This window comes from Tamandua tetradactyla, chromosome 5, assembly GCF_023851605.1.
Source record: "Tamandua tetradactyla isolate mTamTet1 chromosome 5, mTamTet1.pri, whole genome shotgun sequence".
NCBI lineage: Eukaryota > Metazoa > Chordata > Mammalia > Pilosa > Myrmecophagidae > Tamandua > Tamandua tetradactyla.
The window spans coordinates 85603853-85623820 of record NC_135331.1 but is presented as its reverse complement, the minus strand read 5'-3'; the positions used below and the strand labels follow the sequence as shown (position 1 = coordinate 85623820).

General features: G+C 50.2%; 3 protein-coding genes and 1 long non-coding RNA gene across 5 annotated transcripts; 2 read left to right on the top strand and 2 right to left on the bottom strand.

Moving 5' to 3' along the window:
- Positions 1–607: 607 nt before the first annotated feature.
- On the top strand, positions 608–1988 carry IER3 (immediate early response 3). Its single transcript, XM_077161245.1, has 2 exons — positions 608–936; positions 1032–1988. The coding sequence occupies exons 1-2, from the start codon at positions 727–729 to the stop codon at positions 1290–1292; spliced, it is 471 nt and encodes a 156-aa protein (XP_077017360.1). The 5' UTR covers positions 608–726; the 3' UTR covers positions 1293–1988.
- LOC143684357 (uncharacterized) lies at positions 1567–2381 on the bottom strand. The gene is made up of 2 exons (XR_013175999.1): positions 2239–2381; positions 1567–1956 (listed from the first exon to the last, which is right to left on the bottom strand). It is a non-coding gene; the product is annotated as an uncharacterized LOC143684357 (long non-coding RNA).
- Positions 2109–11994, top strand: FLOT1 (flotillin 1). 2 transcript variants are annotated; one of them, XM_077161243.1, is made up of 13 exons: positions 2459–2591; positions 2914–2970; positions 3254–3329; positions 3417–3507; positions 3789–3932; positions 4071–4190; positions 4279–4374; positions 4582–4734; positions 9663–9844; positions 10030–10075; positions 10193–10330; positions 10566–10730; positions 11682–11994. In XM_077161243.1, the coding sequence occupies exons 2-13, from the start codon at positions 2928–2930 to the stop codon at positions 11709–11711; spliced, it is 1284 nt and encodes a 427-aa protein (XP_077017358.1). In that variant the 5' UTR covers positions 2459–2591; positions 2914–2927; the 3' UTR covers positions 11712–11994. The 2 variants fall into 2 exon arrangements, with proteins under 2 accessions (XP_077017359.1, XP_077017358.1); XM_077161244.1 differs by lacking the exons at positions 2914–2970; positions 3254–3329; positions 3417–3507; positions 3789–3932 and having other exon boundaries at positions 2109–2591.
- Positions 11995–13631: 1637 nt separating this feature from the next.
- Positions 13632–17319, bottom strand: TUBB (tubulin beta class I). The gene is made up of 4 exons (XM_077161242.1): positions 17082–17319; positions 15554–15662; positions 15169–15279; positions 13632–14883 (listed from the first exon to the last, which is right to left on the bottom strand). Exons 1-4 carry the CDS (start codon positions 17136–17138, stop codon positions 13826–13828), a joined length of 1335 nt encoding a protein of 444 aa, XP_077017357.1. The 5' UTR covers positions 17139–17319; the 3' UTR covers positions 13632–13825.
- Positions 17320–19968: the final 2649 nt, after the last annotated feature.

Here is a 19968-nt window from a genome sequence, read left to right as displayed (position 1 = left end):
TTTGATCTTTCTCCCATTCTTTAGGGGTATTTGAGCTATGCCCATTCTAGCTTTTTCACACTGGGAGAGGCTGTCAATAATAGGGGATAGGGGGATGGAACTAGTTGATGTTCTGGAAGGGCTGGGTTCTCTGCATTTCAAGACTTATCAGGTCCAGGGACCCATCTGGAGGTTGTAGGCTATGGCTATTCTAACTTTGTTCATGTGGGAAGGGCTGTCAATAATAAAGGGTAGGGAGATGGAACTAGCTGATGTTTTGGAAAGGCTGGCCCGTCTAGGTTGGGGTGTGTGTTTTCTGTGTGTACCTACAAGCGTGTGAGTGTGCACGGGTATCTTTCACGCTTTAAAAGCCGGACTTTCTCCTGTAAGCCCTCCTGCCTAACCTTCCTGATGGAGCCTAAACCGGGCGTGCCTGAACCATCACCCAAGCAGGTCTTTGGGTCCATCTTTCAGGTGCTACAAGTCCCAACATGTGCACGCCGTCCCGCCCCACCCCCACTCACAGCTCACACACCTCTGTGCCTTGGATTGTACTGGTGAAGTCCCCACCCCACACCCCCACACCCCCATTTGTTTAATCGTCGGAATTTCCAGATGGCTCCTGACAAGCCGCTCCCCCGCTGCGAGAGGAGGAGTTGAGGAAGGCCCGCCCAGTTTCTCCCGCGGACTTAACTACCTCTGCCCCGCCGCGGTCCCTCACTTCGCCTTCTGCTCGCTTGGCTCGCCATGTGTCGCTCCCGCAGCACCTTTCCTACCATGACCGTCGTGCGGGCCCCGACTCCCGTCGCCACCACCAGCCCGGGACCCAGGAGGGGCTCCGGTCCCGAAATCTTTACCTTCGACCCGCTGCCGGAGCCCGCAGAGGCCCCTGCCTCGCGCCCCAGCGCCTCTCGCGGGCACCGCAAGCGCAGCCGCAGGGTTCTTTACCCTCGCGTGGTGAGTGTCGCCGAAGTGGGCAGCCGTCGTGGGGGAACAGCCATACGCCCGGGAGCCCCCTGCCCTGACCTGTCCCCTTTCTTCTCTCCCCCCAGGTTCGACGCCAGCTGCCAGTCGAGGACTCGAACCCTGCCAAAAGGCTCCTCTTCCTCCTACTCGCTATCATCTTCTGTCAGATCCTGATGGCTGAAGAGGGGGTGCCGGCGACCGTGGCACCCGAGGACGTACCCAGCCCTGTGTCCCCCGCGCCCACTCCTGCGCCCCTCGTCTTCGAGTCTCTTAATGTGACCTCGGAGCCCTCGGACTACGCTCTGGACCTCAGCACTTTTCTCCAGCAACACCCGGCCGCCTTCTAGCCGTGGACACGCTCCCCTTCCTCCCCTCAAAAACGAAACTGAAAATCCAGAGAAACGCCAAGTGTACCTGGTGCGCGAGGGCATATCCCAAACTGGGACTCGCGTGGTAAATCAAACTCAGAACACTAAAACCGAGGTGCCGGCGGATGCCTGGGGCGGGATTTCGGCACTGACACGCTTAGGTTAGGCCTGTGGGGAAGAAGACCGTCGTTAATTTATTTTTCATTGCTCCTAATTAATATTTATATGTATTTATGTACGTCCCTTTAGGTGATGGAGGGGTGTACGTAATATTTATTTTAACTTATGCAAGAGTAGAGATGTGCCCCCCCAGTGCAGATGCAGATCGCTAGGTATTTATGGAGCATTGCGGGATGGGTGGAGGGAGGGCACCTGGGACTCGGGAAGGGGAGTAGAGAGACCGGGTCCGGGAAGGCTTCCGGGCTGGGAGTCTAGGCTGGTGGTGGGTCTTAGGTTTAGGGGCTGACACTCTCCGTCTTCCAACATCTCAACTCCGTGGGGCCTACTGTGTGAGGCCCTGGCGGACCGTTTGGGGTAAGGTCCGTGGCCTTCGATCTCCCCGCAGTCGCCCCCAAGGGGTTGGCTGCGGGGTCCGGGGTCGGTGGGCTGTCAGGGGGCCGCTGCCGGGGTCGCCGTGTATGTTCTGTGAACACAAATAAACTTGATTTACTGTCAGCAGTCTTTGGCGTTTGTCTTTGCGAGCGGCAACTCCCCATTCCCTCCTAGCCTTTAGGCGCTAAGGCCCCGCCGGAGGGACTAGCGGCCAAAAGTCCCAGGCGGCGCTCCGCCCCCTCCTCCCGCCCCAGCATCCGGTCGCCGGATGCAGTAGTCGGTTGCCCAGGCTGCGGTTTTCCCAGTTAGCGCGGGACTAATCCGAGATGAGGCAACCCCCCCTTCTCCCCACAGGGGTGCCGGACGCTGCTACCCATGGAGGTCATGTCCCGAGTCCCGGGGAGGAGCCCGGGCTGGTCTTCCGGCTCGGGAAGGGAGGCGGTGTACTGCGGGGACGCTGGGAGGCCACCCGGGGCTCGCAGGGCAGCCCAAGCCGTGCGCACACCGCGGACTCGAGCGGAGCCTGCCGGGAAAGGGGCGGGCCGAGGTGGGGTTGGTCCCGGCTGCGTGGGGCGGGATCGCTTCTGCCGCAGCAGCAGGGTGCGGCCGCCTGGGGGGCGCAGGCCCAGCTTGTGGCCAGACCAGCGCGCTCACCTACCCTGCGTGGCTCTCCTGCGCCCCCGCGCGCCCCCGTCCCTCCCAGGATCCCGGCCCGCGTGCGGGGAGGTGAGTGGGGACGGGAGATAAGGGTGTGGGGCTGCGGAGGAGGTCTGAAAACGGTCTGAGAAGCTCTATTCGCCGAAATGCTGTATCTGATAGAGGGAAACCGTCAGCACTGAAGGCGGGGACGCGGCGAGGGAGGGAGTGGCCGTCAGCAGGTCAGAGAGGTGTCGTTGGGGATCTGCGTGATTGCACAAGGAAAAGCTTTAGCGGGTCTGTAGGTGCGGAAAGAATAGAGCTGTGGTGGGTGCAGCCCCGGTGTGATGACAAGGGAAGGGAAAGGCGCTCTCTCACCCATCTGCAAAGACTCTCTCTCCCTCTTCTCCAGTTCCACCCTGAATCATGTTTTTCACCTGTGGCCCAAATGAGGCCATGGTGGTCTCGGGTAAGTACTGTTCTTTCCCCGGCCAGGGGCTCCCGAACCCCCTGCTAGGCTGGCCTCTGCCCCTTCTCTCTCCTGTTTAGCTCCCAGCGCCAAGCCTCGTGCACCCTGATGCCCACATACCACCCATTTGTGATTCCCAGCCACTGCCCTTCCAAGGCTCAGGCTGCCTCCCCACCAGCTCCCAGAATCCCTCTCATGGGTTGTTCCTGCCCCCACTTTCTTAGCCCTTTAGCCCCAGCTCACACTTGGCCACCACCACCATTCACTGCTCCTGGCCTTGCAGGTTTCTGCCGAAGTCCCCCAGTCATGGTGGCTGGAGGTCGTGTCTTTGTCCTGCCCTGCATCCAGCAAATCCAGAGGTAGGTGAGAAGAAAACCAGGAAAACAGAACCTCAGTTTTCTCTCTTTTCTCCTTTTCTTACTGTCTGCACCTTCTTTTTCCCCTAGGATCTCCCTCAACACACTGACCCTCAATGTCAAGAGTGAAAAGGTTTATACTCGCCACGGGGTCCCCATCTCAGTCACTGGCATTGCCCAGGTGAGGCTTTCAGAGCCTTTCCCCCGAAATCCACTTCCCCACCATCTTCTCTCTCTCCCCAGACATTGAGAGTTATCTGTCCATGGCCTTCCCAGCCCTTGCCTACAGAGACATCTCTCTGCTAATCTCACCTTCTCTAGGCACCCCCAAGTTACTTAACCCCTCCTCCCTTCTCTCCCTGAGCTGGAAGATGCTTCTCTTAGAGGGCTTCCTCTTCTCTCCCTGCTGCATCCCTGACTTCATGAGGAGTACCACAACTCCCTCACTCATTCTGGCTACAGGTGAAAATTCAGGGGCAGAACAAGGAGATGTTGGCAGCTGCCTGTCAGATGTTCCTGGGGAAGACGGAGGCTGAGATTGCCCACATTGCACTGGAGACGCTGGAGGGCCACCAGAGGGCAATCATGGCCCACATGACTGTGGAGGTGGGCCTGGGGGCAGGGAAAGATCTGGAAAGGATGCTTGAAAGAATGGGGCCTAAGGTCCAGGAGAGTCTATGGGGAACAGTAGCCAGAGGGTCTGAGCACTTAAAGCTCCTTCCTCATACCATCCTCTTATCCTAGGAGATCTACAAGGACAGGCAGAAATTCTCAGAGCAAGTTTTCAAAGTGGCCTCCTCAGACCTGGTCAACATGGGCATCAGCGTGGTTAGCTACACTCTGAAGGACATTCATGATGACCAGGTAAATCTAGGCAGTCAACCTACCCTGCTTCCCTGCTCCCATCTCATTTACCCTCCCAGGGACTTTGGTTTCTGCTTCTCTCCTACAGGATTATTTGCACTCCTTGGGGAAGGCTCGAACAGCTCAGGTCCAGAAAGATGCTCGAATTGGGGAAGCAGAGGCCAAGAGAGATGCTGGGATCCGGGTGAGAGACATGGGTGTTGCTTGGACTCCACGGGCTTGTTGGGCATCTGATAGGAGAGGAGGTGATGGAGGCAGCACAACCAAACGGGCTGATAGAGGTGGATGGGCAGCAGAAATAGGAGAGGCAAGGGTAGGGGGGAGTAGGCTCTCACCTTTGTCACCTTCATCTCCTATGTGGACTTTTGCCGTCTGTTCTCTGCCTGGACAGGAGGCCAAGGCCAAGCAGGAAAAGGTGTCTGCTCAGTACCTCAGTGAGATCGAGATGGCCAAGGCGCAGAGGGACTATGAGCTGAAGAAGGCTGCCTATGACATCGAGGTCAACACCCGCCGGGCCCAGGCGGACCTGGCTTATCAGCTGCAGGTCAGAGCCACCACACAGGGCACATGGCTAGGCTGGATTTTCCCTTTCCCCCTCCCTCTTAGGCCCTTCATCTCAGACCACCATTATTTTTCATATTCATTCTATTTCATGTTCTCTCATTTTCTCTTTCTGTTTCTGACCCAACACTCCCAAATGGGGAGAGATTTTAAAAACTTAAAAATGCTTCAGCTGGAAAAAAAAAGAAAGGGCTCAGAAAGGGATATGATCGATAGTGTAGATCCCATGTTTGGGGCAGGTTGTGCCCTACACAAGGGCATCTGGCTGGGAGGGTGAAGCAGAACTGAAATCCAGCCTGTGCTCCACTCACCAAGCTGTGCATCCTGGCATGAGTCTGCATCCACCCAGAGGAAATGATGCCTTTTCTGGTTTGCACAAAGGTATTCCCTGGGCTAGCAGCAGCCCTGATGACTAAAAAAGGCTAAGAGGAAGCAAAACATGGATGTGTGCATTGACTCCTTCCGAGTGAGATGTGCAGTATCCTTGGTATTGCCAGAAGGTACTTTGAGACCATTACTCAAAGAGTAGTCATGTTATGAAATTAGTTTCTGCTAAGAGTTAGTTAGTAAACACTGAAAACCTAATGAGGAGCAAAACAGCCTTCATTATAGTGTTAAATTCCTGGGTGCCTTGCTGAGTGAGTGAGTGAGTGAGGGAGTGTGGCAAGGTGCCTCACTGCTTAAAGTGTGGTCTGCCTGGAGCACCATTGGTATCACCAGAGAGCTTGTGAGAAATTCGGTCTCAGGCCCAGCCTAGTCCTCCTGAATCAGAATCTGCATTTTAACAAAATCTCTATGTGATTCATGTGTGCCTTGGGATTTGAGAAGTATTGACTTACTCACTGCTTGCTGTGAGACTCTGAAGTCCTGAATTTTCTGCACGTAGCTTTCCTTGTCTGCAAAATCAAGGGACTGGGCTGTTTGGAGGTCTGTTCAGTTGGTATCAGTGACTCACTATGTGCCAGACGATGTACTGGAGGGGAGGATTAGGAATAAATGACGCAGAAAGGGTTCTGCTGTCCTGGAGCTTACTGTATAGCACAGCTATAAAGCAAGTAAATAACCATTACAGGCTGTAATTATTGTGTTTAAGTGCAATGAGAGAAATAACAGGGTGATATGAATAACAGTGGGGTGGGGGCAGGGGGGCTTGTATTAGATTTGGGGGTGGTAGGAGAAAGCTTCTGTGAGAAAGTGATATCTGAGATGAAACCTGAAGATGAGAAGGAGCCAACGATATGTAAAGAGTTGTGGATCAAAGCTAGTGCTGGCCAAAAGAACTTTCTGCAGTGATGGAAATGTTCTATATCTGTGCTGTGAAGTTAGCACTTGGAATGTACTAATGTAACTGAGAACTGCATTTTAAAATTTAGTTAGGTCTAATTAATTTATATAGCTATGTGTGACTAATGGCTAAGTAGAGGAACCAGCAAGTGCAAAGGCCCTGAGGTAGTAAAGAGCTTGATACGTTCTAGGAACAGAGGGGAGGTTTCTGATCTGGTGTGATCATTGTGCTGTTAGTGAGGAGAGGTAGGAGGATCAAATCATCAGGGTTTGGTTGGCCATCATGGAAACTTAGGAAAGAATTTAAAGCATAATAGGAAGCTGTTGGAGAATTTTAAGCAGGGAGGTGCCATGGTCTACTTTATATTTTTACAAAGATCAGTCTGACTGCCCTGGAGAAAATGGATTGTGAAAGGAGAAGAGAGGAAGCAGAGAGGTCAGCTGGAAGCTTTTTTGTAGATGATGGATTGAATAAATGGAGCTAATTGTACTCCCTCTTAAAACTTCGCTAAAACCACATGGAGCAATTAAAAAAATAAGTCAAACATAAAGATGGAGAGAATAGGAGCAGATGCCATAGCATCATCAATTTGGAAGGAGAAAACAAGGGTAATTAAGTGAGCGGGTCAGAGACAGCCAAACTCTAAGCCTGCAGAGGGGAGAAACATGCAGGGAGGAAAACGATGAAATGCTCTGAGGCTCAGGAGCTGGCAGCACCAGGTGCCTCTGGAACCCTGGTGAAATAAGCAGGAACAAGTGAAAAGTGACTTCTCAGATCCCCTCTCTGGCTTAGGGTCCCTCTCCTGCCCCGCTGTCATGCTGAAGAGTATAAACCAGCAGATGTGACGTGGGGCCAGCCAGTAACAGAGGTATGAAGTGACCCTATATCTACTGAAAACTAAATGCTGACAGCCTCCTCTATCCCTCACCCTACTCAGCTCCCAGACCCTCCATTCTCCAAAGAGATCAGAAGACTGTTGTGGGAGACACGATCAATCCAAAATGAAAAACCTAAAGATTCTGCATCAGGGTGTCCTCCAGGAAATGTCCTGCCCAGGTCACCCTAGAGTCAAAGTCAACAAGCCCCACCACAACCCCAGACCTCCCTTTTAGTGTTTTAGACCTCCTTGACTTGAGCAGACAACCGAGGATCACCTGATACATATGGAATCCTCCCAACATGGAAGTCTGAGACCAAACACAAACAGTAAAGTGATTTGAAGGGTACATACTATATATATAGAGAAGGAAGCTTAAATAAGTAAAATCCCATTATTATCCTAGTGAGGTGAAGAAGAGTTCACATCCAGGAAATCAGAACATGGAACTGAATACAAAAGGAGATCGTAGCAAATAAGATGTCAGAAATGGAAAATAAAAACTTGCATTGGAAAAGAAATTCTAATTTCCCAGAAAAGAGAACAAAAAGACAGATGGAAAACTTACAGAGAAAAGAATATTAGAAGCAGTCCAGGAGATCTAACGGAATAATAATAATAAAAAAAAAGATGGGAGGTGATCACCAGTGAAACAATTTTTAAAAATTGTTGTTCTGAAGGCCATCCAAGTTTCTAGATTGAAATGCCCACCAGTGCCCAATACAGTCAATGAAAAAGCTCTATATTGAAATAGATCCTTGTGAAAGTTCAGAATACTGAGGATGAAGAGAAAATATAAAATATAAAAAGAGAAAGCATAGATGTGAAACCAAGGATTAAGCATCAAATGACTTTAGACTTCTCAAGAAGTTAGAAAATCATGGAAGCTCCAAGACCTTCAAAATTCTGATGGAAAATCAGTTCCATCACAGCAGCCTATACCCAGCTTCATTGTCATTCAAGTAGGAGGGTAGAATAAAGATCTGAGAAAAACAAGAACTCAAAAAATGTATTGTCCACATATTCTAAGGAAGCTACTGGAGGTTGAGCTTCACCAAACTGAGCCTAAACCCCCCCCCCCAAAAAAGATGGGTCACAGAAATAGGAGACCCAGCACAGGAGCGAGGCAGAGGGATCCCCAAGATCAAGGGAGAGGATCATAGCACCACGATGGCTGCACACCGGTGTAGAAGGCAACTATTCCAGTTGGTAACAGGTTTGAAGATTTTGGGTCTAGGATAGTGCCGGGTACCATTTCCCAGAGTCATCCTTCCCCCAGAGTGGACAGATGGGCTGGTGGGAGTCAGGGGAAACATCACTTGCATTGACAGGGGTGATGGTGCATGGCTAAGCCTGAGAAATGAGACAGAAAAGATAGGTTTAGAATCCAGATGACCTTTTTTATTTTCACATGGGCAGACTCTGGGAATCGAGCCTGGGTCTCCTGCTTGGCAGGCAAGATTTCTTGCCACTGAGCCACCATTGTACTGCCCAGATCCAAATCACCTTTTAAAATCATAAGTCAGCTCACATCATTTCCCTGCTTGGAACTTTCTGATGACCTCTCATGGCTCTGCAAAGAATTTGAAGTTTTTGTGACCTCCTGGACCTGCTTGTTTCTCCAGCCTGCTCTTGCCTGGCTTGTCCTCATCATTGTCACCTCCCCAGAGAGACGTCCTGTCCACCTCGCCTTGAACAGCCCTTCCCTCCTCTTCCAATCCCTACCGCAATCACTTTCCTTCCCAATTTTCTGGTTTATTTTCTATATGGAACTTACTGCTCTCTGAAATGATCACATTTATGTATTTAATACTTTTATTTGTTGTTCATCTCTCTGAGAACAAAGAACTTTGCTGTCATGTTCACTGTTTATCTCTAGCACTAAGGACAGAACCTGGCCATAAATAAATATTTTTTAATGCAAAAAAAAAAAGATGTGTCCCTCACCCGATGCCCCTCCTCACCAGCATCTTGGCAAGAGCCTTCTGATTCCTGTATGCTACAAGGAATAGTGTATAAAATCTCCCTATGTAAGAGAAATTCTCTATATATACATCCTCGTAGCCGCTTAGAGTATCCCTGGAAGGATGCACAAACACGGGTCTCAGCGTTTGCTTCTGGTGGCCTGGGGAAAGAGGTGTGAGGAAGCCTTTTTGCTATTTACCTTTTCCTTTTGCATTTATACCATATGCAAAAGATGTAAATGAAGAAAATACATGCCTTGGGGGGGAAAAAGTTAGTGAAGTCAGTAGAGGCTGTTGTTGTACTCAGGGCTAGTGATGAAGGCAACTTGGACTAAGGTTGTGACAGTGGAGATGGGGAGAAGTGAATGCATTTGAGCGAGACTGTGGAGGGAGGAGATGGATAGGTTGTGGTCAGTCCCTCAAGGTGCTTAGACTCTAAAGGGAGAGACGTGTGGAGACAGTGTAATATGGGAGCTCACCAGGGAGACCCCTTACCTGGCCTGGGGGAGAACAGGGACCAGTCTCAGTCCCTTCCAGCTCTGATGCTGAGGGTGCCTGGCAAACAGCCCTCTTTGATATAGACCCTGGGAAGTATCATCCGGCCACCTTCCCTTCCCCACCCCCCACCCCCATTCCCCCACCCTGGCCACTGGACTGGTGGTGAGCAATCTTCATAAACCTGCTCCTATTTCTATATCCCAACTTGGAGCTCTCGCCTAGGCCTTTCCCTCAGGTACCTGCCTACTTGCTCTTCTGCTCTCACGCTGAGTGCCCCTCCCATCCAGGTGGCCAAGACTAAGCAGCAGATCGAGGAGCAGCGGGTTCAGGTGCAAGTGGTGGAGCGGGCCCAGCAGGTGGCAGTGCAGGAGCAGGAGATCGCCCGCCGGGAGAAGGAACTGGAGGCCCGCGTGCGGAAGCCCGCCGAAGCTGAGCGCTACCGGCTGGAGCGCCTAGCCGAGGCAGAGAAGTAAGCACCCCTTTCCCTGACCCCACCCCTGGCTCCTTCACCACCTGGGCACCCCCATTTGAAAAGCTGAGGCCTTCACCTGGATTCCTCTGGAACTGAGCTTACAAGACCCCCTGTGACCTATCCCTAGACCTTTCTCCTGGGATCCAGACTCCTTCCTCCCTCCACTTTCCTTCTCTCCCTAGGTCCCAGATGATTATGCAGGCGGAGGCAGAAGCAGAATCTGTGCGGGTGAGTTGGAAGGTGGCCCTTGCTGGCTTAGGGACAGAGTGAGATTGCTGCATAAGCTAGAGTTTCTTGTCCTTAACCAGTACCAATACCACAGGAGGTATCCCCTACCCTCCACAGATGCGTGGGGAAGCTGAGGCCTTTGCCATCGGGGCCCGAGCCCGGGCAGAGGCCGAACAGATGGCCAAGAAAGCAGAAGCGTTCCAGCTGTACCAAGAGGCCGCTCAGCTGGACATGCTGCTGGAGAAGCTGCCCCAGGTGTGGGGGTCATGTGGGCACCGGAAGGGGAGGAACCAAAACTGGGGACTGGGCTAGGGTGAAATGAGGGGCTTGGGGAGAATCAGCCAAGAATCATAAACGGGGTGGGAATTTTATGCCAATGACTAAAGTGAGGAAAGATGATCAATAGGAAAAGGGTCTTAAAACCCAGGCTAAGGAGTGTGGCAAGGGGCATGGTCAGATCACGGGGATGAACAGGCATCCTCCCTACCAGGTGGCAGAGGAGATCAGTGGTCCCTTGACCTCAGCCAACAAGATCACACTGGTGTCCAGTGGGAGTGGAACTGTGGGAGCAGCCAAAGTGACTGGAGAAGTACTGGACATCCTAAGCCGCCTGCCAGAAAATGTGGAGAGACTCACAGGTGTCAGCATTTCCCAGGTGAGGGGACTGGTCTCTGGGGACAGTGGAACAGAATTGCCAGGTTCCTGTTTCATGTGGCTTAGCGGGCCCAGCACTGGCCCAGCACCCAGGAGACCTGGCATCACTGATATATATGAAGCATCTTCTGTGTGCCAGACGCAGGGCTGAGCTTCTACATAGATGGTTTAATTTTTTTCCCCCCATCAAAACTACCCTTAGGGTATATAGTATTTTACAAAAGTAAAGAAACTGATATGACAGGCTAACTTACCCCAGGTCATACCCTAGCGAACCAAGCAGTTTCTGGAGCCTATGCTTGCCATCATCCCCAGCCCCCAGCCTGGGTAGAAGGAACTAATTGCAGCACTGTTGGGAATTAATCCCAAGGCACATCACTGCCCCTCCTGGTGCTTCAGTTTATTCGTCTGTAGATCGTGGTAGAGGGTCAGAGAATGGCCTCTGAAACCAGACTGTTTGGGTTAGATGCCTAGCTCCAGAGTATGCACTGTGACCTTGAAAAAAAAGGTACCTAACCTGTTTCCTCACCTTAAAATCAGGTAATAGTAACTACCCTGTTGAATTGCCAAAAGGATTAAAATATTTGCAAAGTGTTTAGAGTAATGATGGCACATAGTAAGAACTAAGTATGTGCTAAATATATGAAAGCATTGGACCTTATCAGTGACCCTCAAGCTGGGTTCCTTGAGGCCTCCTTGACTCCTGCAGTTGAAGATTGGGCTCTAAGGAGAGTCTAAGCAAGCTGGGCTCTCGACCCCTCCACTCTCTTCAATGATTTGCTATTTGTCATATGTGGATCCTCATGGCTTTGTTTAAGTAAAAGGAGTGGGGTGAGAGTACTGGGAAGAATTAAGACTCCAGGGCTTGTGTGTCCTCCCTGCAGCTTATTTGTATGAATGGGGCCTAAGAATACCTGGTTCCTGAGTGGCATACTCTGTTCTTCTTTGCCAGGTGAACCACAAGCCTTTGAGAGCAACCTGAACCCCAGCTCTCACTGGTGCCCATCCTCATTGCTCCAGGTGGCCTGAATGGTCCCCAGATTCATGTACCCCAGTGGCCTCCCTGGGCATGCCTTCATCATTGGCACCCCACTCCTCATATCTCCTTGCCAAATCACCCGTGCCTGGCTGTGGAGGGGGACAGCTGCTCCCTTTCCCTGCCCAACGCTGCCAACACTGCCCATCTGAGACCAGCGCCAGCCTGCTGATGATCCTTCCCCATCTCACCCAATTTCACTTCCTAATTAAATTAGACTGTCTCAGCCTGAGGACTAGAGTTCTTTCCTGATCAAGACTGAAGGGGGGGGGGGGGGTCTCTACTTGCTGAGTAAACTGCTGTTAATAAGTATGGATACTTTAAGAACAAATAACTCAAATAACTTAATAAAGCAGAACCAATATAAAATTGATGCTACAATGTAGCTTGCTCTCTTGCATTCCAGGAAGTTTTCTAGAATGGGAGAAAAGCAATGGCTTGTACACAGGTCAAGTTTCCCAAAATCTGGTTAGGAAAATATGCTGATGTGGGAAAAATGTTGAGAATTGCTGTGGTCCCTAGAATTATTAAAAAGAATGACTAGGGGAAAGCTTTGAGAACATTATTTTGTGCACTGAAAAGCAGGTGGCATTAGGTGGAACATACAGGATGTTTCAGAATGGGATCACGTAGAGGAGGGGAGGGCAGAGCACCCCCTGGTAGTCATCTTTGGCTCTTAGGTTGACAAGAGAAAACGAATTCATAGCCATAGGTGCCCATAAAAACCTGAAGGGATCGTGGAGGAGCTGCAGATTGGAAATGGTGCACTCACTAAAGCAGCTTCAGACTGTTGGGCTCCAATCTCAGCTTCTGATTCAGTAGGTCTGGGTGGGACAGAAATCCTCAGCCCGTTTCCTGGAGATGTTTTTACTGATTGTCTGGGAGCTACAAATGTAGTGTTTGATATTTATCTCAATTTCTATTTTTCATCTGTACATATACACTGAGCCTATGCCTACCCCAGCTACTGGTAGTTTTGGGTCCTAAGGATGGGGGAGGGGGAGGGTCAATAAGTATGGTGATTTTCTCACTGGTTTAGAAAGCAGTGTGCAAAGTTATACAAGTGAACCTGGGCCCCATGTCTCCACCCACAATCATTCCCTAAATGAGTACACGTCTTGCAACTTTTCTTTTTCAATTCCCGTTTATTTTTGGCTCTTGGGGCAATGTCATCTTTTCAATATGAAAAAAAGCAGCAAGTTCAACACAAAAAAAGAAATCTGAATTGTAGAATATGAAGAAAACTAAAGATGGACACGGGGGAAGGCAGTCTCAAAAAATGTTACAAAAAGATGGAGGGTGTCCTATCACCTCTTCCAGGAAATTGACTCAACCACTTAGGTGGTAGCAAGCACCTTTCCATGTCAGGGCTGCAATTCCTTTTTTGGGGTAAGAGAAGGTAGGGACAGCGGGGATAAGCCTTCTGGAGGATTAGGGATCAAGGTCAATCTCTTCCCTCTTGGTGGCCCACATAAAGGAAGGAATCCAGTGGCAGAGTAGGGCAGACCCTTTGTAAGGGCACTGAGAGCTTAGGATACAGCCTGGAAGGAAACTGAAAGTGGGGATAATACTGTTAATACCGTCCCTGCAGCTGACACAGGAAACGGGAAATACCTGGAAATCATGACGTAATCATTGAAGAACCTGGATTCCTGTCCTCAAAATTGCTCTAGAATGTAAAATCCCACCCTCTTTCCTTGTTCTAAATGGGATCCGCATTAGACCCAGCATTTTGGAGAAATGACTTAAGAGCAGAGAAAGTATCATTAACTAGACAGATGGGAGAAGTAGGTACCAGAAGAAAATACAGGGTTACCCAGAATGGCAGAAATCTAGGTTTCTCAGAGTGGAAAGAGAGAAGAGACATTCAACAAACAGCAAATTATTTATTGAGTGCCTACTATATGTCAGGCACTGTTCAAGAACCACCCCCCTGCAAAAGGGAAAAAAAAAGAAAAAAAAAAAACCAGGCAGAAAATGCAAATTCTGAGGGAGAGGAAAGGGGCAGCAGACAAGGAAGAAGGCTGAAGAAACTAAGCCTGAGGTGATGGGGTTCTGCCTTATGCCTCTTCTTCGGCCTCTTCACCGAAATCCTCTTCCTCTTCTGCGGTGGCATCCTGGTACTGCTGGTACTCGGAGACGAGGTCGTTCATGTTGCTCTCAGCCTCGGTGAACTCCATCTCGTCCATGCCCTCACCTGTGTACCAGTGGAGGAAGGCCTTTCGGCGGAACATGGCAGTGAACTGCTCCGAGATGCGCTTGAAGAGCTCCTGGATGGCAGTGCTATTGCCAATGAAGGTGACTGCCATCTTGAGGCCACGGGGTGGGATATCGCAGACAGCCGTCTTGACATTGTTGGGGATCCATTCCACAAAGTAGCTGCTATTCTTGTTCTGCACATTGAGCATCTGCTCATCCACCTCCTTCATGGACATCCGCCCGCGGAAGACAGCAGCCACAGTGAGGTACCGGCCATGGCGGGGGTCACAGGCAGCCATCATGTTCTTGGCGTCGAAGACCTGCTGGGTGAGTTCGGGCACAGTGAGAGCCCGGTACTGCTGGCTGCCACGGCTGGTCAGAGGGGCAAAGCCAGGCATGAAAAAGTGGAGACGGGGGAAGGGCACCATATTGACTGCCAGCTTACGGAGGTCAGCATTGAGCTGGCCAGGGAAGCGAAGGCAAGTGGTGACACCGCTCATGGTGGCTGAGACGAGGTGGTTCAGGTCTCCATAGGTTGGTGTGGTCAGCTTGAGGGTGCGGAAGCAGATGTCGTAGAGGGCTTCGTTGTCAATGCAGTAGGTCTCATCTGTGTTCTCTACCAACTGGTGGACCGAGAGGGTGGCATTGTAGGGCTCAACCACTGTGTCAGACACTTTGGGTGAGGGAACCACGCTGAAGGTGTTCATGATACGGTCAGGATACTCTTCACGGATCTTGCTGATGAGCAAGGTGCCCATTCCAGAGCCTGTGCCCCCGCCCAGCGAGTGGGTCAGCTGGAAGCCTTGCAGGCAGTCACAGCTCTCGGCCTCCTTCCTCACCACATCCAGGACCGAATCGACCAGCTCGGCCCCCTCTGTATAGTGGCCCTTAGCCCAGTTGTTGCCTGCCCCAGACTGACCTGGAAAGGAGTTCAGAGGTAAGCTTAATTAAGAAGGTTTGGAAGCTATGTGACCATACATCTACCTTTTATCTTTTACAATAATTCCTTTAGATGTATTTCCTTTCTCCCTCAGCTGTAATGTATCCATCCTCATAATTTACTAGTTAGGGCAGTTACCACCACTACCCTCCTCCTTCAGATTTTATAACTCTCTAAAAACTCTCCACTACAACTACCTCCAAACCTTTTCTATTTTCACACACCTAAATAAATTGAATATGATGGTATCTACTAACAACTCACCAAAAACAAAGTTGTCTGGTCTGAAGATCTGGCCAAAAGGACCTGAGCGAACAGAGTCCATAGTCCCAGGTTCTAGATCCACCAAGATAGCACGAGGAACATACTTGCCACCTATAGGGGAGAAAGTACAGGAATGAGAATTGGCAGGTGGGGAAGATAAATAACATATTAGGGTTAGGAAAGAGCCTGAGACCTAGACTTGTGATTCCAAACCCTGCCACCAGGTGGCAGCAGAACTAAGCTTTGGTTCCAGGTGGGAGACGGGGAAGAAATCAAAATGAAAGGTCTCCAAAGGACGAGGATTCATCCAAAGGGGGTTCCTCGGGAATGGAGACATGAAGCAGGATAATATAGGACCCCAAGCCTTCGGGGCACCTTCTCTCACCTGTGGCTTCATTGTAGTACACGGAGATGCGATCCAGCTGCAGGTCGCTGTCCCCATGGTAGGTGCCGGTAGGGTCGATGCCGTGTTCATCGCTGATGACCTCCCAGAACTGCCGGTTAAGAATAATGAGCCCACAACCGCTCAGATCCCAACTATCACCTTCTTTCCCCTATTTTAATTCCAGTCGCGCCCATGGTAGGTGCTGTACGAGGGCCCGGCATCCCCTCAATCCCCCAGCCACACCCTTCCCCTAGACACCCACAGCCCCGGGGTAAGCTGCAGCTTCTGTGTTTTATTCAGCTCATTCACGGTTTGGGGAAAGTGATGTGGGACTGAGAGGACCCGGAGGTATCAGGCACCCGGGTGGGGGAAGAGAGAGGGAGCAGGCGGACCCGCCTAGGTAAGCCCCGCCCCCGCCGGGCCCCGCCCCTCCACGCAGCAAACAAAGGGCCGCTGGACGCAGAACTGCAGCTGCAGCCCAGGCCCCCAACTCGGCCTTCATGTGACTGCAGCGCACGCGCGGGTCTAGCCGCCGACAATGGGAGGCGTCGCGCGTGGGAGAGGCGGGGCCAAGGGCTTGAATTACGGGCGCGTGGGGCGGCGCCCGGCTGGGGCTCGCGCGCCCCCGCGGGCCAGCAGGACCGCATTGTCCTCGCGCGCCTAGGGCGCCCCGCCCCGCCGGGCCCGCCCTTCTGCTACAACGTAGCAGCGGCACTTCCTCCCGTCCCCTCCCCCGCTACACTGTAACCGCGCGCAAAAAAAAAAAAAAAAAAAAACCCTAGGCCTTGGAATTTTATTCCTTCGCTAAGTTTCTTTTTCTTGCTTTAAAGGAGGGTTGCCCCTCTCCCACTTAGTCTCCTACGGCTATTTTAAGCGGGCATGCTCCCTCCTTTTCTTCCACCCTCTCCCTATCTGTTCACTCCGTTAAAGGATCTCGTTAAGGAAAAATGAAATAAAATTGATCACGTACATTTTATCCTTTCATTCACTTAAAACTACAGGGACCGGAGCCGTGCGGGGGTCCCTTATCTTTTGTTAAGGGGGCCGGGCAGCAGTCCACATGGCGCATTGTACCCCACCCCACCCCCAGTTAGGCTAGACGCCCTCTGCAGCTGCCCGCCCAGCCTCGCCCCTTCCCCCTCGGGCTTCGCCCTAGGAACTCCCGCCAAGGGGGGGGGGGGGCGAGCGCGAGATGCACATGGGGCAGGCTCGCCTCGCTTTGTCTCGGGAGGTTTCCGCATCTCGCTCCCCAGTCCTCGGACCGTTAGGAGATCCTCTAAGTGCAATTTTACAACTCCTCGGTTTTCCCGCCCCCGAAACCCGAAGGGTCCTTTCCGAAAGTGAGCCTGCCAAGAAAAATAATCCCCCATTTTCCAAAGGCAAATTCTAGCCACAAATATGTATAAAACTTCCCCCCCCCCAGCTTAAGGATGGAGAGCACGAATATCCCACAATCATTCTTCATAATTTAAGGCTTTCCTTCTTCCTGCTCAAAAGAAATACAGTTAAAGAGATTTAAAATCCTTACCTTGGCACCGATCTGGTTGCCACACTGACCAGCCTGGATGTGCACGATTTCCCTCATGGTTAAAATTTATTTTAACTTTTTGCTCGCCTCAAAGTGTGTGCGGGGCAAGAGAATGATATGGAATCTTTCCCTCCGCGGGTCGCAAGCTGGCAGGATGGCTCGTGGCCCGGAGGCTGGAGCAGCAAGGTCCGAACGCGGCAGCAGGAAGGCTTTGAGAGGGAGAAAGAAGGAGGGGGGAGGGAGAGGGAGGGAAGGCGGGCAGGGCGGGGCGCGCGTGCGCGGCGGCTGGGAGGCGGGAGAACCGGCCCCGCGCGGCGGTCGGGAGACAAAGCCTCATCCACGCTGGCCCTGATTAGTTGATGGCAGTCATATACCAGCCGTCCATTGGTCTCGACTCGCAGTGGACGAGCGCGCTCCTCTCTGGGAGTTGTAGTCCTCTATTGTTGTCCACGCCGCAAAATGAGGTGACTAAAGGGTGGGTACCGGGTGATTTTTTTTGTGTTTCGTTTTCTTTTGTTCTTTTAATGAAAAATGATGACCTTGTGCAAGATCGCTTTCTTTACTCCTGAGTTTTTTTGCACAGAAAGGGAGTTTTCGAAGATACAGGAATTGGGAAGACTGAGATGCCAGGCGTTGGGAAGTGGGGTGGGCACGCCCAGAAAGCTCCCTGCTGCCTTAGCTCTTGAAAAGATAGGAATGCTTAGTTCAGCGAAAACTGGGGAGAAATGCGGCACCCTGCTCTGCTACCCGACGTCTGGTTCTTTGTTGACCAAACCTGAACTCCAGTAAACCACTGCGCCTCAGGAAGCAGTTGGGGATTGTCCTTCTCTTATTTATTCGCTTGAGAATTTTCGAATGATGTTTCGAAAGAGAAACAGTATTGCAGCAAGGACTTTCCAGGATAGAGATGTAGCTGCTGGAGGGTATGTTCAAAGAATAAGTTGAATGGTTTAGGCAAGTTGATGTCAGAGTACTGTGAAGCCAGAAGTTTCAGTCCAGTAGGGAATCTGGGCCTCATGTGGGCGTTGTAGACATCTTGGTTTTCTTGTCAAGCAAGGAACTATGGAGTTATATGTCTGATAGAAATAGCAGGGTCTTTCCAGCTTGCCTTTCTAGGTACTTTGATGAAGGCAATGTTTTTTCAGTTTGCTGCTTTCATTTGTAGCTAACTTCAAGAGCTACAAATGAAATGGGGAGAATGGGGGGATCGATTGGTAAGGAGAAATCGGATGGGATCCAACAATGCCACTCTGACCAAAAGGGAAAAGAAGTGTAACAAATAAGGTATCAGTGGCTGAGAGAGGTCGAGAGGCTACTCTGGAGGTCACTCTTAAGCTTCAGTTAGACATCGTTACCTATCATAACTTGCCAAACCCTAACCAAAATCATTCTTGCCAATCCTAAGAGTGCCCAGGGAAATATATAAGATTCTACCAAAGTTCCGTGCATTAGGGTTACCTACAACCTCCAGATGGGTCCCTGGACAAGATAAATCCTGAATGCAGAGGGGCCATCCTCTCCAGAACATCAACTGGTTCCATCCCCCATCCCATATTTTCAACAGCCCCCTCCAACGTGAAAAAGTTAGAATGGACATAGCCCAAATACCCCTAGAGAGTGGGAGAAAGCTCAAAGATGATGGTGTAGTTATACAGAGAAGGTAGGGTTTAACAAATGAGTATGATTGCTGAATCATTCATTACATTGATATTTATTTTCATCTCCAAGTGTCTTAGAGCAGCTAGAAGTAAAAACCTAAAATTGTGGAAGTGTGACCCATACCAACCTCTGAAAACTGTTCTACAACTAATTGTTGCCATTTGCTTTGAAATTTATTGCTTTTTTGTATATGTTATTTTTCACAAAAAAAGTTGATTGTGATTATAAAAGCACAGCTATATGATGATATTGTGAATGTGCGCTTTGGATGATTACATGGTATGAGAATATATAATATAAATAATCTTAAAAATTGGATGGGATGATGTCACAGTAGCTTGCCTTTTGTTCCCAAATATCCAGTCATTTGATAGATATTACGTGTTCATCAAACCAGAAGCTAGAGATACAAAAATGATTAAGAACTAGCGTCCTGTCTTCCAGGACCTCAGTTTGATGAGAGTTGGATAAACATAGTAACAATAGTGTGGGAAGCACTATAATAGAGATGTGATTTCAAGGTCGTCATTGTTAATTCACATTGGATTTAATACATTTCTCAAGTCACCTTCTAAATAATGGAATATCAAGTTGTGTAAGACCCTTCCTCATCTAGTCACTTTAGATAGAATATTTTATGTTCTATACCATGATCACAACGAAAGCCATTATTTTGTGGCAGTGGAAAGAGTTTAGAACTTAGAGGACTTGTTTCGAATTTATCTCTACCTTACATTAGCTTTAGGAACCTTGGCAAGTCGTTTAAACCGCAGAGCTTCAATTCCTACGTTTGTTAAAATCTAGTTCTGCCTCTTGTATTATGTGGTCAGAATTAAATGAGAACTAATGGGAAAAATAAATGCATTTCAAAGTGCTGCAATTCTTTTCATGTCAGCTTGAGATACTGAAATGATTTTATTATCCTCCCACTCGTTGAAAGGTGCGGACAGATCTCAGTAATCCTTTTAAGACGGTTAGCCCAGCAGTTCTCTCTGTTCGCCTAGGGATCTGTGCTTTAGGAAAATGACCTCAAAATCTCCGTCAGTGATGTATCCCCAAGAAGAAATGACATGACCTCTGCAGAACAAGACAAGTCAAAAGGAAATGAAATTCCATTGCTATGAGGAGTCCTCAAGCGCCACGCCTACGGCCTGTTCGCACTGCAGCCTGCAGCCACGACTGCAAGCCGCAACCCACTTCTCATGAGTCAGCGGACACCATGTCTGGG

Bases quoted from the DNA above. Each gene is read 5' to 3' on its own strand.
- FLOT1 (XM_077161243.1), top strand. From the start codon at position 2,928: ATGTTTTTCACCTGTGGCCCAAATGAGGCCATGGTGGTCTCGG. The intron at 2,971-3,253 runs GTAAGTACTGTT...CTGGCCTTGCAG, and splicing joins TGAGGCCATGGTGGTCTCGG to GTTTCTGCCGAAGTCCCCCA. The intron at 4,375-4,581 runs GTGAGAGACATG...CTGCCTGGACAG, and splicing joins AGAGAGATGCTGGGATCCGG to GAGGCCAAGGCCAAGCAGGA.
- IER3 (XM_077161245.1), top strand. From the start codon at position 727: ATGTGTCGCTCCCGCAGCACCTTTCCTACCATGACCGTCGTGCGGGCC. The intron at 937-1,031 runs GTGAGTGTCGCC...CTCTCCCCCCAG, and splicing joins GGGTTCTTTACCCTCGCGTG to GTTCGACGCCAGCTGCCAGT.
- TUBB (XM_077161242.1), bottom strand. From the start codon at position 17,138: ATGAGGGAAATCGTGCACATCCAGGCTGGTCAGTGTGGCAACCAGATC. The intron at 15,663-17,081 runs GTAAGGATTTTA...CTTAACCGGCAG, and splicing joins GCAACCAGATCGGTGCCAAG to TTCTGGGAGGTCATCAGCGA. The intron at 14,884-15,168 runs GTGAGTTGTTAG...ACTCCTTTCCAG, and splicing joins ACCAGACAACTTTGTTTTTG to GTCAGTCTGGGGCAGGCAAC.